Source organism: Caloenas nicobarica, chromosome Z (assembly GCF_036013445.1).
Source record: "Caloenas nicobarica isolate bCalNic1 chromosome Z, bCalNic1.hap1, whole genome shotgun sequence".
NCBI classification, from domain to species: domain Eukaryota; kingdom Metazoa; phylum Chordata; class Aves; order Columbiformes; family Columbidae; genus Caloenas; species Caloenas nicobarica.
In genome coordinates this window covers 16,613,325-16,630,686 of record NC_088284.1, presented here as the reverse complement: position 1 = coordinate 16,630,686, position 17,362 = coordinate 16,613,325, and the positions used below count along the sequence as shown (strand labels likewise).

Sequence of the window (17,362 nt, the reverse complement as noted above, 5' to 3'; positions counted from 1 at the left end):
TAAGAAACAAACAGCGAACACATACATACACAAAACAAAACCCAAAAAATACATTAGAAAGTAAAACATGAGGTGTTTAAAACACAAGAAATAAAAAGGAACAATTCCATAAGATGTGTCTCCTAGGCCTCTGAAGAGCTGCTCATATCAAGTGAGCCACATTATTCCTCTTTAAACCCTGTTTAAAACAGTCTTCTACCTGCATGCAGACAGTTTGTGTACCTCAGTATATGTGTATACAGATGTATTGGGAGCAGGTGGCAAGGTTTCTGTAGCAGAGGTCTACAGGGGTGGATTCTGTGAGAAGATGCCAGAATCTTCCCCCATGTCCAACAGAGCCAGTGCCAGCCGGCTCCAAGGCAGACCCACCATTGGCCAAGGCTGAGCCCATCAGCGACAGTGGTAGTGCCTTTGGAATAACATATTTCAGAAGGGGAAAAAAAAACCTGTTGTACAACAGCTGGGAGAGTAGAGTGAGAATATGTGAGAGAAACAGCTCTGCAGACACCCAGGATAGTGAAGAAGGAAGGGGAGGAGGTGCTCCAAACACTAGAGCAACCCATGATGAAGAGTATGGCTAGGTTGGCTCTCCCCCAGCAGTCCATGGAGGTCCACGGTGGAGCAGACACCCACTTGCAGCCCATGGAGGACCCTGTGCCAGGGTAGGTGGATGTACCTTGAAGGAAGCTGTGACTCCGTGGAGAGCCTGCACTGGAGCAGGCTCCTAGCAGGACCTGCAGCCCTGTGGAGAGGAGCCCACACTGGAGCAGGCTTGCTGGCAGGACTTGTGACCTTGTGGGGGACTCATGCTGGAGCAGTTCATGAAGAACTGCAGCCCATGGGAAGGACCCACACTGGAGAAGTTTGTGAATAACTGTCTCTCACGGGAGGTACTCCATGCTGGAGCACGGCAAGACTGTGAGGAGACAGAAGTGGCAGAAACTACATGTTATGGACTGACTGCCACCCTCATTCCTCATCCTCCTGCATCGCTTAGGTCAGAGGAGGAAGAGAAATCGGGAGCGAAGTTGGGCCCTGGAAGAAGGGAGGGGTGGGAAAGGTGGTGTTTTTAAGACTTGGTAGTATTTCTCATTATTCTATTCTGATTCAGTTGGCAATAAATTAAATTAATTTCCCCAAGTTGAGTCTGTTTGCCCATGGCAGTAATTGCTGAGTGATCTTCTATCCTAATCTCAACACATGAGCCCTTGATTATTTTTTCTCTCCCCTGTCCAGCTGAGGAGGACTGGTAGAGCGGCTTGATGGGCATCTGGCATCCAAGGTCAACCTGCTACACAATAGTACACCAGAAGGCTAAGACCAGCACACTGCAGATTGCCTGGCCTCTTTTAATTCATGTCAGTTGTCTTCGTTTATACTTAGGTTAACAGCTCCTAGGACAGTAACAATTACTTTTGTGAAGTTCATTTACACTGCCTACTAAAGTGCACCTCATTTCAACACCCTACATGTAATACAAGTCCACAGAAAAGTAAAAGAACTGAACTTGGTAAGAAAAATTGAAGTAGTATTTTAATGTAGCCAAGGGAACCAAGTCTTTATTTCCATGTATGCATCACTACTGAACAATGCAACTTCTCTCCTCCCACCCAAAAGTCTAAACAGAAATCTCAGCAGAACTGTATGCATATACATAGCTTACTGGAATGTCACAAGGCTCAGGCTTAAAGCTGCCAACTCTGACAACAATGTATTGCAGACCAGACCTCTTCTGAAAGCTCAAGAGGGAGATGTTGACAATTAAAAATTATGCATCTCCTTTTCTGTAAACAAGACAAACATATGTGTAACATCATGGTAAAGCTGCTTTTATTTTAAGACAGTACTCATGTGATCACATTAGCTTACTATGTGATGTGGTTGTGCCACGCCTGATTTACACTCTAATGCCAAATGAGTGCCTATAAAAACAGGTACTTGTTTGAATTTACTGTATTACTTAGAACAGCACTGCCACAAATAAGCTACAGAAATCACATGGTTTGTATATTCTATTACTATTATACCTTTCTTTGCTATTCTATTAAACTGTCTTTATCTCAACCCACAAATTGGGGTTTTTTTTCATTCTTCTCTCCATCCCACCTCAGGGGGGATGGTGAGAAAGAGGCTGCATGGTGCTTGGTTGCCAGCTGGGGTTAAACCACAACGATAGCAAACAAGGGCTAATTGCACAGGAGTGCTGGGCTTTTTTTTCTGCTATTAGTAACACGAAAGAATTATTTACATTGTCATGTAATTGGATTAATAAAATAGATACGTTTACCATATTCTGAAGTTATTATGGCACTCTGGGACTCCTTCCTTTTGGAAACGGGCAAAATAACTAAAAGATAAAGTCACTTGTGAATCATTGATCAGTTGGAACAAGGTAACGCTGAACAAAAAGACTTCTAGGTAACACCTCACCCTGAAGGCTTGGCAAAGAGTTTATTTTACACATCCTAATGAGTTCTAAGTAACTTTTTTCTGCAGAAGTCTGATTTAAAAAAAAATAAATAAATCAACAAACACACGCGCACACACAAAACAACAAAGCCAAAACACTGAGAACATACATTACATAAGTGTTCATGCCGTGCCGTAAGATACACTAACTTTTGGTCCACTGACCCTCTTGTGTGCTTCTGAACTATGCTATTAGTCAGACAAACATATTCAAGAGCTTCAAAACTGACAACTGTCTAAACAAACTAATATTTTAATATAATTAATACATTTACTTACCAAGTATTACAGTGCTACTCTTAAAACCCTTCTTTGTGCAAGGTTTGCAATTCCAGGACACAGGCCTAGTAAAATACCCACTCTGCTAAAGAGAAAATGTTCTTTTATGAAAACAAATGTGAGAATTTGATTGGAAGAAAAAAAACCCAAGAGGTACAATCAATTTCACTCTGAAGTCAGCTCCTGTGAATCATTATCAGCAGCACTGAATTAGTACTCTTATCAGTTTTACAATGCATTTGGCATGGTAGCAGATATTCTCAAATGTGTGATAAATCTAATGTTAGATTTCTAAAAATTTAATCCAAAGTTGGTAAAGCATTGTGACAATACCAGATTCAAAGCACTAGTACAGGTGAATTTACTTTTTCAAGCTGAGCTGACCTAATGACTTGCTTCTATGAAAAGGAGATTCCAGATGCAATCCCCTCTTTCCTTCCAATTCCACCCCCGTTTCTTGCCCCTTCTGCTCTCAGGTACTCTCTACCTCCACTGCACTGGCTTTGGTATTTCTCAGACCTTTCAACAAACTAACTGAGCATCTGGCAGAAAGCTCTTTCTGTAGTTTCTCTTGTAGTAATTCACTGAGGTTTACTGAGTTGAAGCAGCACACCACAAGGACAAACAACACAACAGGAATAAACACAAAGCTGAACCAGGGGGTGTGACAGAAAGCTATAGGATCCACCCCTTTCAGCCCTAGCAAGCTGATCATCCAGTTCTTCAGCTCCCTTCAAAAACATGGCTGATGAACACCCTTTAAACCCTGGACATCGGCTTACAGCTAACTCAAATGGCCTTCTATGCAATTTCTCAAAGCTGGCAGAGCTCAACACTGTTTCAACCTTTACAACACCTTGCACAATGGTGAAATCATGGAAAGGCAGATCTAAGAAGGAAACAGCATTACAAATGACTAAATGCAATTTTTAAAGTTTCTAAGCTAACATAATTGGGTTTTTTTATTTCGAAGTTCAATACAACATCCAAAAGGCCCAACAGAAAGAATACATGTACAGCCCACTATTATGAACAAAAGGCTAAGTAAGATATCAAGAAATTACTGAAATCCTGTATCATTCACACAATTCTTCCTCTTATTCTAACACCAAATATCACATAAATAACAAGCTATTAAACTACCTTCATAACAGCACAATATTTCAGACAAAAGCAGACAAATATGAGTATAAAGTGAACACAGATTTGCATTCTGTGGTGTTACCCATTTGGGTTGGTTTTATTCCTGTCGTCATGGAGAAACAAAGGGGAAAGGATACACAGTTTAAATGTTATGGAGAAAAAAATTCATATGTGATAAAGCAGCATGATAAAACAAAGTTGAAATAATACATACCATTTATCTATTAACTTAGATCTTCTAGAACAGTTCCAATACTGCAAGTAGTGTGGGATTTTTTAAACCCCTCCCACATATGGATTTTTTGCTGAATTATACCACTCTGAAGTGACAGAATGGTACAATTTAAAATTCTGACATCTAATGATTATAAAGAAATACCACATTACTGAAGACTGAAGAATCTGGGCTTTGAGGCCAAGGTGCTATTTGTAGAAAGACTACAAACTTTCAGAAACTTCTAAAACTGATCCACAGATTTTCTGCCTCAGTAGTTTCACAACTGAATTAATACATTTATTTTTCTTTTTAAAAATTTCCTTAAAACAGATATAAAGCACACAGCGTTATTTAAAGTTCATTCGCTTGTTTGTTTAAAAAAAAGCCCTAATCAAAGTCAGTTCTATTTTAAGCATGGGGTTCAACTAGAAAACACAGAGTGGTTCCTTCTACCATAATAATCTAGGATTCTAAGTCACTGAAAAATCTTCAAAATTCCTTCTCCCTAAAGTAGCTCAAAATATGCCATGATGCAATGTTGTCATGTGAAAAGTTGTACTACTACTAATTTTAGATGACCCACATAAATTGTCCACAAGTCATCACAAACAAATGCCAATTGATTACTTAAACATTTTCCAAAGGAAAAAAAGCCATCCAGTTCCCTCACACCAATAATATAGCATTTTTTCCAAAAGAAGGTAATATAAACATTTATCTACAAATGCCTTTTGGAAAGTATTATAACAGTAGCATAAAATAAACAAAAATTTCCATTATCATTTATGAAATCAGAGGTACTCAATTTACTTTCAGGAAAAAATGAAAAGGTTGCTGAATGACTGGGGGTGTTTTATAACATCTTTCCAGGAGCAACTCATTGACAAAGTCTCCTAAACATTCACATGTTTTTCTGAATGGATGTTTGCCTGCCACACATGTAGTGAAAAAAAAAAAAAATCCATACATTTTTAAAAAAATCTGGCAAAGCAGTGGATGTGGTCTACCTTGATTTCAGTAAAGCATCTGACACAGTCTCCCACAGCATCCTTGCTGCTAAAATGAGGAAGTGTGGACTGGGCGATCAGGTAGTGAGGTGAGTGTGAACTGGCTGAAGGAAAGAAGCCAGAGAGTTGTGGTCAGTGGGGCAGAGTCTAGTTGGAGGCCTGTATCTGGTGGAGTTCCTCCAGGGTCGGTACTGGGACCAGTACCATTCAATATATTCATCAACGACTTGGATGAGGGAATAGAGCAGGTTTGCTGATGACACCAAACTGAGAGGAGTAGCTGACACGCCAGAAGGCTGTGCTGCCATCCAGCGAGACCTGGACAGGCTGGAGAGTTGGGCAGGGAGAAATTTAATGAAATATAACAAAGCCAAGTGTAGAGTCTTGCATTTGGGCAGGAACAACCCCAGGTTCCAGTATAAGTTGGGGAATGACCTGTTGGTGAGCAGTGTAGGGGAAAGGGACCTGGGGGTCCTGGTGGACAGCAGGATGACCACGAGCCAGCACTGTGCCCTTGTGGCCAGGAAGGCCAATGGCATCCTGGGGTGTATCAGAAGGGGGGTGGTTAGTAGGTCAAGAGAGGTTCTCCTCCCCCTCTACTCTGCCCTGGTGAGACCACATCTGGAACATTGTGTCCAGTTCTGGGCCCCTCAGTTCCAGAAGGACAGGGAACTGCTGGAGAGAGTCCAGCGCAGAGCCACAAAGATGATGAAGGGAGTGGAGCATCTCCCTTATGAGGAAAGGCTGAGGGAGCTGGGTCTCTTTAGCTTGGAGAAGAGGAGACTGAGGGGTGACCTCATTAATGTTTATAAATATGTAAAGGGTGAGTATCACGAGGATGGAGCCAGGCTCTTCTCAGTGACAACCAATGACAGGACAAGAGGCAATGGGTACAAACGAACACAAGATGTTCCACTTAAATTTGAGAGGATCTTCACAGTGAGGGTGACAGACACTGGAACAGGCTGCCCAGGGAGGTTGTGGAGTCTCCTTCTCTGGAGATATTCAAAACCCACCTGGACACATTCCTGTGTAACCTCATCTAGGTGTTCCTGCTCCAGCGGTGGGATTGGGCTAAATGATCTTCTGAGGTCCTTTCCAATCCCTGACATTCTGTGATTCTGTAACTCTTACTACATAAATACTACAAAAATAATAGATAGAAATGAAACCCAGAGATAGGATCTTACCAGTAAAAGGTTTTTAACTGAAAGCAAGCTCTTCCAAAATGTCTATGACTGGTGAGCAGAGTCATATGCAGATATACCACCAGTATTCTATTTACATTTACCCAGAACAGCTCCAGATGACAATTTTCAAAAACGGGCTTGATAGGGATGCTCTCTGCACATCAAAACACCTTTATGCCTATGACCAGAAGAGTTAATCCAAAAGTATAATCCCAACTGCGCTATTGAGCCTCTAACAAGGTTACTAATAGAAATGGACAGAGTTGACAAGCAAGAGCTAGTAAACAAGGACATCTTTGTGGAGACTTTTCAACTTAAAATCTACCACTGTGTGGTAAAATTCTTCATGAAGTTTTCAGACAAACTAATAACAGTTTATGTTTCAGGCCCAAATTCTTCAGAAAATTGAAAACAGGCAAGTTTCAACAACAAACTAATTAAAAGAAAAACACATTTCCCTTATTAATTTATACAGCTTATGACTGGAAGATACTATGCGATCATCCAATCTCAGGCCTAACAAATTTGGACTATTTTCTTTGGTTTTATAATCCTGCTTCAAGTTACACAAGGGCTTCAAAAATTAAAGACTAACCTGTATTCTAGTAAATAGTATCACCAGATTTCTGATGAGATCATTGTATTACATCATGTAAGAGCACAACAACTCTTTTTTCACTGTTCTTAAAACATTTATGCATGTTTGCTATTAAACAGCACCGCATTTAAAGCAAGGATTTTCAGTGAACTACCCAAGATCTTTGTTCTGAATGGTTACAGTGATGTTAGTTCTATGCAAGATGTAATAAATTGTTCCAATGTAGATTAACTTTGACTCCCTTCCTCAAAACTCTCGGTCTTCTAATCTAGATCAGTATACGGTACATGATTAAACCTACAGCTGCTGTTAGCCTCATAGGCTCTTTCCCCAGAGCACTATCATGCTAAACACCAGTAGCAGGACAAGACTTCTGGACCTCAATTTTTAACACAGGAAAATGTTTACAACAGCAGAATATCTTATTTACAAGCTTTTAGTATTTAGTAAATTAACAATAACTTGTGGCATATTTAAAAAATAAAGTTAATTTATTTTAACTAGGGTTTCATTTGTTTGTTTTCTGGGAAAAGGAGAAGAAACAATGTAACTGTTACATTACTAGCAACTCCTGACCAGTCCAGCTGCCTAAAAATCACAAAACATGTTTTACATGCAGATTCCTCTACAGAGTTCAATTCCTGTTCAATTGCTTCTCTAGCTTTTGTAAAGTACTAAAAAAAAATATATACATTCTGGCATTGTAGACTCAGAGTAAAACTACAGTATCACCAAATGTTAATAGCTGATCCTTCTCTGAAGAAAATAAAGGAGGAAGAGAATTGAGCCTATTTAGAAGATACTCTCAACTGCTGAAGCAACTGGCTCAACATGCCACAATCCCACCTTATTCCATTGCCGACCCCTATTTAGCAGGTAGCAGTCTGAGCTACATATACATAACATCACTGAGCTAGTCAATATGTATCTTAAGAGTATCATCATTCTCTTCCCTCTTCTCCTACGCTCCTATCCTATCTTCCTTCTTTCCCTACTACATTCCTTATGGGTAAGTTTTCATCTCTTGAAAAGACAAAAAGGTTTTGCAGATGCATCTTTAGTTGGACTGAGTCCCCACTTCGACTGAAGTTCTTGCAATAACAGGACTTTCCTGGTCGACTACAATGGTGTGTTGTGGTGAGTGCACTTGACTCCTGTGCAGCCAAACCGGCAGTAGTTTGGTGCAGAATCCAAAGGAGGTGAAGGCCAGAGCTGCAGCCAGGCAACAGCCTGATTCTGCTTGGCAGATTTCCTCCATGCAGTACGTAACAAAATGAACCTTGCCATCGAACTCTGTTAAGTCACACTTTTCATTAAGTCATATAAATACTGCTCTGCCACAAGCAAAACCCCAGATCACACATCCACAACAAATGTTTCTACTAATATTAAAAAATGGATCCTTAAAAGCATCCCCTCAAAGAGGAAAAACAGTAGGTGCAGCCATTTCTGAAAAACTCCGCTTCTCAGTGCCTTCTTCAGTTCTGTGGTAGCAATATTTACATATAAGAACAACGTAAACCTCACTGGTCATCTGTAATTAGTGTCTTCTCATATTATAGCAAGAAATATAAAAGACTAAATGATTAGAAAGAGTCTGCTTTCAAATTCTAAACCTACCTGTGTAATAGTACCTCAGTCAGAAACAGAGGGGGAAAAAAGTGACCAGATTAAGAAAGCACTTTTTAAAGGCATCAACTTGAAGGCAGGACATTCAATTGAAGGGAAAGAAAATAATGCTGGAAAAATTTAGAACAAATATGCAAGAAGACAAAGGTAAACATGAAGAAAAGACAACCCAACACCACCTCTAAAAGCTAAAACATTAAGTGATCTGTGAATCCCGAGGAGCATAATGGATTACAGAGTGGTTATTACATAGGTGGTACACACCTCTTCAAAATGTTCTGGCATATGAAAATGCTGCAACTGCATATCAACTAGAATAACTTGAAACAAAAAATAGAAAGTCTACCTCCACATCTAGGAAAACAATACAAATTCTGAAGGGGAATATCAAATGAAATAATCTCATCAGCAGAATATCCCCCCAACTACAAGGCTGAAATGGTTCCCCAATCCCAGTTCAGAGAGTTAAACAGAGGATACATTTTTTCCTCACAGGTACTTGGATAAAGAAATTAAGTATGAGACTGGCAAGCTGCTGTCTTCAGTTCCTAAAAACTAAGCTTACTGACTTAAGGGTCATACTGAACAGTATTGCTGTATTCAACAGAATGTATTCTTATTTTTTATGTAAGACTTCAGTTCTGCCAAGGAAGACCTAATTTTTCAAGCAGATGTTCTTTTCTTTGTGTACATATCATTTGTACATGTTTTGAAGAAATGTACGTTATTTAAACATTCTGCTGTTCTCAGATACAACAGTTGTGTTCCATCATTTTCAGCTAGCTCTTTTCAAACTTAAGAAGGCATTAATAAAACAATTCATGAAGTCTATCTACATATATATGCCATAAATGCACTGTAAAAAACCAAAACAAAACAAAAAACAACTTTAAATGCAAAACAGGTATCCTAGACAAGAAAAGGGACAACACAAAAAGATTCAAAAACAACAAAAAAATCTAATTAACCTATGATCACAAGTCTATAAATCTCTGAAACAATTTGCTGCTACCTATAAAACAGAAGTAAAAGGGAAAGGCAGTAGGAAAAAAACAAACATTTTCTCAAAAAGATACCAAATGGAAAAAGGATAATACATAAGATTTTCAATTTAAAAGTAAATTGTTACATTGTTTAGGACTTAGAGGGTTTTAATACTCAGACTAAAGAGAGAAGCTAATTCTATGGTAATATGGTCTAATGTCCTTTAAGTACAGAATTCCGAGAAACCATTTTAAGGCACATATTTTAAAATGCTATGTAATCACATCTTAGGCTTTCAACAAATTTGAGTCCACCATACGACTAAGCAGTTGTGTATTTAATTACCCTTGCTACTGTGACAGACCAAGAATCTGAAGTGATATAGCCCTCTCTACCCTACTTCCACATCTTCCAGTAGTATCAGATACCATCATGAAGTGTTTAACTTGTAACATGGATTTACATTTATAGAACACATTTCAGAAACTCACTGAAACACTGCAAATAAAATATCTGTGCGACTTAAATTTTTATTATTTACAGAAAAGGGGAAGTGGTGAACCACTGCACTTTTAATTCTGCTTATCTGAGAATGTATTGCAGGATCCTTGCTATTGGGTTTGATGCTTGCAGAAAAAGTCAGGTGTGAACTTCGAATGCCTAAAATGCTGGGCCTTTAAAACATTTGTTAACACAGGATTAGTTTGTAACAACCAGAAATAACTGCTAATGACTCCAGCTGCAAATTTGGTAAATACAAAGATGATGGCTGACACGGAAGAAAATATCTTCGATTGGACAGCAACACAAGTACTAGCCAGAGTACTATTATCATGTGTCTCCTAGGAACTTGGAGTCTACTTATATGCTCTACAGAGCACGCCCTACAGCTGCTGACATTTATATTTTGGTCAGTACTAACATACAGGAATGGTACAGCACTTACATAGCGTATTTACAAAGCATTTAGAAGTGAATCAAAAGAGTTTTACGCGAAATAAATGTTAACACTACAAATAATGAGTACATAAAAAGAAGCTTTCGAACAAAAATAGGTTGGATTTCCCAAATGCTCAGCATTAGTCTTAACTCTGCTCTGTTCATGTCAATATGAAAATGTAAAAAAATCTCTTATTTTAATATTTTCTGTTCCCAAAGTTAAACCTGAACTGGTGTTCTCTTCTCCACCGAGACACCACATATATCTTCTAACTCTAGCTTTTCCAGTTAACATACAGGATCCAGTTTTCTTCACTGCTTGCATAGAATTACATTGGTTTTGATGGAAACACTACTGCTAACATTTATTTTTTGTATTACTGGAACAAAGAATACTTTTTTGTAGTGTTTAATATTATCTAAGAGTTTGATGTTGAAATTTCTCTTCAAATCACACTGTGCCTAGCGGTACATCATTGAATAGAAAGAGGTCACCTTACCTCTGGAAAACTTGCACTTTCAGTACAGTGCCCCACTACCTACTATATACACATTTACCTTACAACTGAATACACATAGCCAAATGCAAGGAAATAAAATTCTCTGAGTTACTGAGATGATCCTGAATATTAATTTTTCTCTAAAATATTAGGACAGGTTCAACAAAACAAAAGAATAACCTATGGATATTATTTAGCTTTTCTGATGTAAACAGAAATATGTGACAGTACCCTTGTTCACAATTTATAACTCTATCACTTAAAAATTTATGTGATTTGACTATCACATTTAATTCACTGAAAAGAAAAAATACTTCCCCTTTAAAGCTGTGCGAGTCATTTTAAAAGATTGTATACATACTGATTTAAGAAGAAAATGACAATACAAATTTCCGTCAGGAAACCTACATTTTCTTCTCATACAACTTGTTACTGTAACAAACTAGTTAAAATTTTATTCTGTTAATTTTTCTTAACCTTTTGAACCAAAAGAAAATTAAGCCAACCGACATAAAAGTTCCCAGGGCTATTCTGGTGCTTAGTAAAATATTCCACTATACAGAGCAAGGAGATTAAAAATATCAGTAGGTCCTCACTCTCAAGGCAGTGTTGGTTAGCCACAGAAAACAAGATGCTCATGGTATTTCTTCAGAATTTAATCATCACTAAAAAGTGTTCCTGAACTTTTCCAGTAAAGCATTTCAAAACACACATAGAACAGAGATGCAGAATGGTCTTTAAAGGTCTACCTGCAGACACTAGAATTCATAGATTGTACAGATAAAATGAAAGCAAATGTCTGACCAGTTTTATAAATGGCATTCAAGATCCTGTAGGCCATCATCTGCCAAGTTTCAGACTACCATGGCAATTAAGAGCTATACGGAACAGAGAGATTCACAGGTACCATTAATCCAAAGATGCTGAAGTAGGCATGTGATGTAAAGATAGGCTTCCCAAACTCACAACTTGCTATGCAAGAGCAAAGAATAAGCATACAATGGAATATGTTCGTTGGTGTGACTAAGCCACCAAACCCTTTTAATCATAGTTTATACTAACACCACATTTTATTCAGCAAAACTATGACTACGTTTAACCTTTTGCCAGCACGGCATTGACAGAAGTATGACATCATCTTCGATATTACTTTACTCACAAAAATTTACAAGTATGTTATGGTTAGCCTAGAAAAACTCCTCCCATGTTATATGGGGAAGAACATGGACAGGAAACTGGCAGGAACAAGAGTACAGAGGAGTCCTGTTTCTGCCTTCTGGATGCAAAGTTTAAGGTTTTGGAAATACTGGCCAAGAAGCTGGAATCCCAAATAAGGATTCAACGTTATCCTCTCTGCTGTAATAATAGCATCTTTTTATCTGGTCATTAACTGATTCTGTATTATGTCTCCATCTGACTTTTAGCTGAGCACCCAAAGAATTTTTTGAACAGGCCAAAACTTAATGAACAAGGGATATGGACCAGTGTTTATTGTCTTTAAAAATAAGGTAGAACAGTATTTACTCCTTTAGATACAAGGTTTTACTTTAACACAAATTAACACAAATTCCTAAGCTATTCCAGAATTAATAGTTTTATTTTTAAAAAATCAAATATGTGCTATTTCAAAACTGCAAATCATGCAGAAGAAATTAATTCCAGGTCATGCTGTTCATCTACAACTATTTTTCTTCCTCATCTTGGATCTGTTTCTACTAGCAACATTCTTCTGGCTTATTAAAGGTTTATTATTGAGGCAGAGAGAAAAATGCCTATTACAAAGAGCAACAATTATTAACTGCTGTGAAAATAAACTTGCTTGTGTGTAACTTATGGAAAGCAACAGATGGTCAAGTAGGGGATGCTGAAACAACGAACAAGAGGTTCTGTTGCTCATTTCACTTCTCTACCCCAAAGAATATCATCAACAGAAACTGCAATCAGTATCTAACTGCACAGAAGAATGTGTCCTAGAAAAATGAGATATATTAAGTAACTATAAACCACAGAGGCATATTTTTAAATGTTAAGCCCAAGTCTTGGAGTTCTAAACTTGTTTTTTGCACAATTTTGCATTAATGAAGATCTTCCACATTCATTATGCTCCTTGATATCATTTCAGTTGCCAAAACTGCTCAATCCCTTTCATTTTTCTCAAAAAGTTCTTGTAAGAGGTAGAGTTGTTTAAAATCACAGGAATCCAACATTCCTGCAATCTGCTAACAGGCAGAATGAGCCAACAGCCAGACTTCAAGCATTGATGGAAAAGTAAATTAAAGTGAGAGATGAACCACTAATTCAGTAGGTTCTCTTGAAAGTATGAAAAACCTTTAACTCAGAAATACCAAGCAGTACCCATCATCCATTGCTCCATTTGCTAAGAATCGCAATGACAATACCAGTATTTGCTTAAAAGAAAGGCATTTCCTGTGGATGAAGTAAACCACTAACAGGTAAGGAAAAGAGAAACCTGAGAGCCAAAAGGGAAAGAACAGGTCATTCTATTGGTTTCTTAAACATGAACTACCTTTAATTAAAGATGGCTCAATTTACACAACTGACAATGACAGAAGTACGGGTTGGTTACTATGGGAAACTAAGGTTGTACTGTAGTCAAATACACAAATAGGCTCTGCCATTTCGTCTGCACCAAGTTCAGAACATTAACAGAGAATACGATGTTGTAATTTAGAGATCTTGATGGATAAAGCTTGCATTGCCTATTGATAACTAATTTATTTTTTGCCAACAGTATTGGTGCTAAGAAAACAGAAGTTGTGATTCTTGCACCATAATTCCAAATTAGCGTTTCCTCAAAAAGACCACACGCTTTGAGTTAGTTACACAGTTCCCAAACTTCACATGTTTAACAGGAACTTCTCTTGTCCTGCTCAGCTCCTTATACAAATTACTGAGCTGAAGGCTAAGCGAATCTAAGCACGTGTTCCCAAGCATTCATGCAGTCAAAGACAAAAAAGCAGAAAACAATATGCTTTCATGTATTCTAGACTAAAACTACTGCAGAAAACCATTAAACTAATTATCAGTTGTATACCAAAATTAACAAGGATTAATTCAGACCTTTAAATAGCCATGAGGAGAAAAAAGAAAAAAAAAATAAGAAAAATTACAACAATATATCCTACCACAACAGTTTGGAAATAAACTTACACCTGACAATGCTACACTTGGATGCTCTTATCATGATATCATCATTGCTAAAACAATTTTCTCATACTCTGTAACTCCAGTCACTAAGCAAAAGCTCGGCCTGAATCCTAAAAAGACTCAAAACTACGCCATCAAAGCAGACAGCAAGCAGATACGGAGTCATCGAGGAACAAACATTCACCACCAAACATTTTTGAACACACCACATTGGCAGGATATATGTAGGCAGCTGAAGCAGCCAATATATCCATACATATCTATATCCATACAATAGAATTTAGATGGTGTTTGCAAAAATAAGAAATTCCATAACCTGATTCCTACATATAGTCATACCTAGACAGGTCCTGGTACATTCTAGATCAAGGCCATCAAAACATAAAAACCACTGCAAAATTCTCCCTTTTTTTCTGGAAAAATCTGGATCCTCATAAACCTCAGTCCACAAAGATGTTAAAAAATTCTCACACACTGATGCTAGAAGTTAGTAGAACCTCCTCAAGTACTTTTGTCTAAATAGCATGGTATGAGAAAGACAGATGGAGAGTTCAGAAACATCTCAGTCTCGTCAGGCATTAGCAATGGCAACACAGTAACTACTTGCTAGGACTTGCCAATTCCCAGCTGAACAGAAGTTGTAGTTACTCCATTTCCACCAGAAAACATCCTCTCATTTGAAATACCAGATTCAGCAACCAGAGGCTGTAGTAACCTCAAATTTTCTGGCCTCAAGTGCCTAAATTGTACTGTCAAAATAAACACCACCCATTAAACAGCAAAATTCGGCATCCAACACATCCTGCTGCAAAGCAATGCAAGAACAATAATCTGGGAGTGAGACCTTGCCAGATCCATTAGATCCTTGTTCACAAACAACTACGTTCCATTGCACAGAAGAAAGTACTGAGGCACACTTAGATCATTAAGAGAAATCTGCACCTTCTTAAATCCTGACCTTAGAGACCTTGGAAAGGTTAAGCTTCATTCTCTTACTTAGATTTTCAAAGCTTCTTTTTTTTAACTAGACAGTTTTCCTGTACTTTCTTTCGTCCCATGGTTCAATCTATTCTGCAACGGTAGAGAGGAGCAGCTAGACAAAACAACTAAAGAATAAGTCATGAAGTAAGAAAAAGGTAACACTAAGGTGGAGGTATATGGACCATGTGGTAACCTCACCTCCTGGATTCGTCTGCGGGCCCGCTGCAGCACCTCCTCGTACCCCTTCTGTCGCAACTCACTCAGACTCTCATAATACTCTTCGGGGTCGTCAGTCTCAGTGAAGAGTACCTGCGAAAGGATCTTCCAGCCGCAGGTATCCAAGCTGTGGACCAAGTAAACTTGCAGTTTGTAGCAGAGTGCATCCATCTCCTGCTCGCATAGCCCCGGGGCTCCAAACAGCACCGTCCACATGCCCGAGGGCTCCTCGGGGAAGGCAGGAAGGTAGGGCTCCAGCTCAGAGTTCACAGAGCACAGCTGCTGGTGAACAGCCCGCAAGTCTTGGAAGGAGAAGAGGCCGGCCCAGCTGCACTCTTCCCCCGCGGGCTCAGCCTCAGGAGCGGCCGTCTCGGCTGCCTGCAGCGGCGAGGGCGGCAGCGACAGCGCAGCTGCCCCCTCCTCCTTTCCCAGCTCCAGCACTTCTATCTCATCGGCGGCACCTGCCGCCTCCGGGCCCCGCTGCGGCCTCCGGGCCGGGCTGCTCTTGGCGCGCTGGGGACTCTTCGGCAGCGCCTCGGCCGCTGCGCCCCGCTCGGAGCCCCGCAGCCCCGCCTCGGCGCGGGGATGCGAGGAGCCCCGCGGCGGGCCGGAGTCCGCGCCCCAGGCCGGGCCCCTGCGCACCGTGGGGCTGCCGGCCTTGGGGGCTGCTCTGGCCTCGGCGCCGGCGGGGCCGCTGCGGCGGAGCTCGCGGGAGCCGCTGCGCTGGCGCTGCGCCGTGCGGTTGTGGCAGGTGATGGCGAACTTGCCCTCGATCTCGTTCCAGGCCACGATGAAGACGAACTTCTGCTTCTCCCGCTCCTGGAAGGCGTGAGGCCTCACGGCCACCCAGTCGGCCTCCAGCGTTTCCTCCAGGGCGAAGGCGGACATGGCGCTGCGCGGATTCCCACACACACCCCGCGCCCGTCCCGTCAGCCGCCCCCGCCTGCCCCGCCGCGCGCCGGCTGCCAACGGCTCCCCGCAGCCCCGCGCGCCGCCTCACTGCCCACCATCAGCCATCTTGGCGGCGGGGGCACGGGGAAGGATGCGCTGGATCCCCGCCGGAGCGGCGGAAGAGCTGGGGGGGAGGGGAGGGAGGACGGAGAGGAATCACCTCCTCTCTGCTCGGAGCCGGCCGCCGAGGAATCCCGCCGCCGCCCCTGCTCACCGACCCGCCGCCGCGGCGGACAATGCCCGGTGCCCCAGTACAGGTACTTCGCGCGCGTCACGTGGGGCAGGATCTGTTTACAAGCGGCGGTGGCGCTGCGGCAACTCAGCGCCGGCCCCGCCCCGCGGCCTCCCGAAGCCCCGCCCCCCGCCCGCGGGACGCCCTCCCCATTGGCTGTCGCCCCGGTTTCTCGGCGGAGGAAGACGGGCGGAACCTCCCTTCCCTTCCCGCCCCATCTCCGCCGGCCACGCTCGCGATCTCCCGCCCTCCCTCCTCGCGCTCCCGTGGTGGGCGGGGCAGGGCGTGCCCCGCCCTTTCCCTCGGACGTACAACGCGGCCGTTCGGGCGCGCCGCGGTGCACGGCGGGAAGGGCACGTGCCCCCAGGAGCCGTTGAGCTTGGCGGGGGCGGCTGGGCCGGGCGGGAAGCGCAGCCGGGCTGGGCTGGGCTGGGCTGGGCTGGGCTGGGCCGGGCCGGGCCGGGCCGGGCCGGGCCGGGCTGGGCCGGGCTGCCCGCCCGCCCTGAAATCGGTCTCCTGCGCCGTGCTTGCACCGCCGCTCGCCACGGCACACGGTCTCTGAGGCAGCGCTGCCGCGGCTCTGGCCTGTCAGCCCGGTGAGGCGCACTGCCCTGGTCCGGCCTGCCCTGCAGCTCTCCTGCCGGCTCCCCACGAGCCCGCAGCTGCTGCTGCTTCCCAAAGGCCTCTGCCCCAAAGCTGGCAGGCGGCTTAAGTATGGTGGTCCATCCAGGCAACAAATCCTCCCACAGGGAAGCGATATCCACAGAGGATCAGTTTCTGCATTTCCCGTAAAGTGGCTTCCTGCATGGTTAATAGGAAAGGATCTGGTGCTTCAGCCTCTTGTTTCAGTTGTGTGACT

General features: G+C 42.0%; 1 protein-coding gene across 1 annotated transcript in view; it reads right to left on the bottom strand.

Moving 5' to 3' along the window:
- Positions 1 to 16,547, bottom strand: part of JMY (junction mediating and regulatory protein, p53 cofactor) — a 71,164-nt gene extending 54,617 nt beyond the window's left edge. The window contains exon 1 of the mRNA XM_065656267.1: positions 15,303 to 16,547. Within this exon, the coding sequence (XP_065512339.1) occupies positions 15,303 to 16,208 (906 nt within the window). The 5' untranslated portion in view covers positions 16,209 to 16,547. The remainder of the gene's footprint in view (positions 1 to 15,302) is intronic.
- Positions 16,548 to 17,362: the final 815 nt, after the last annotated feature.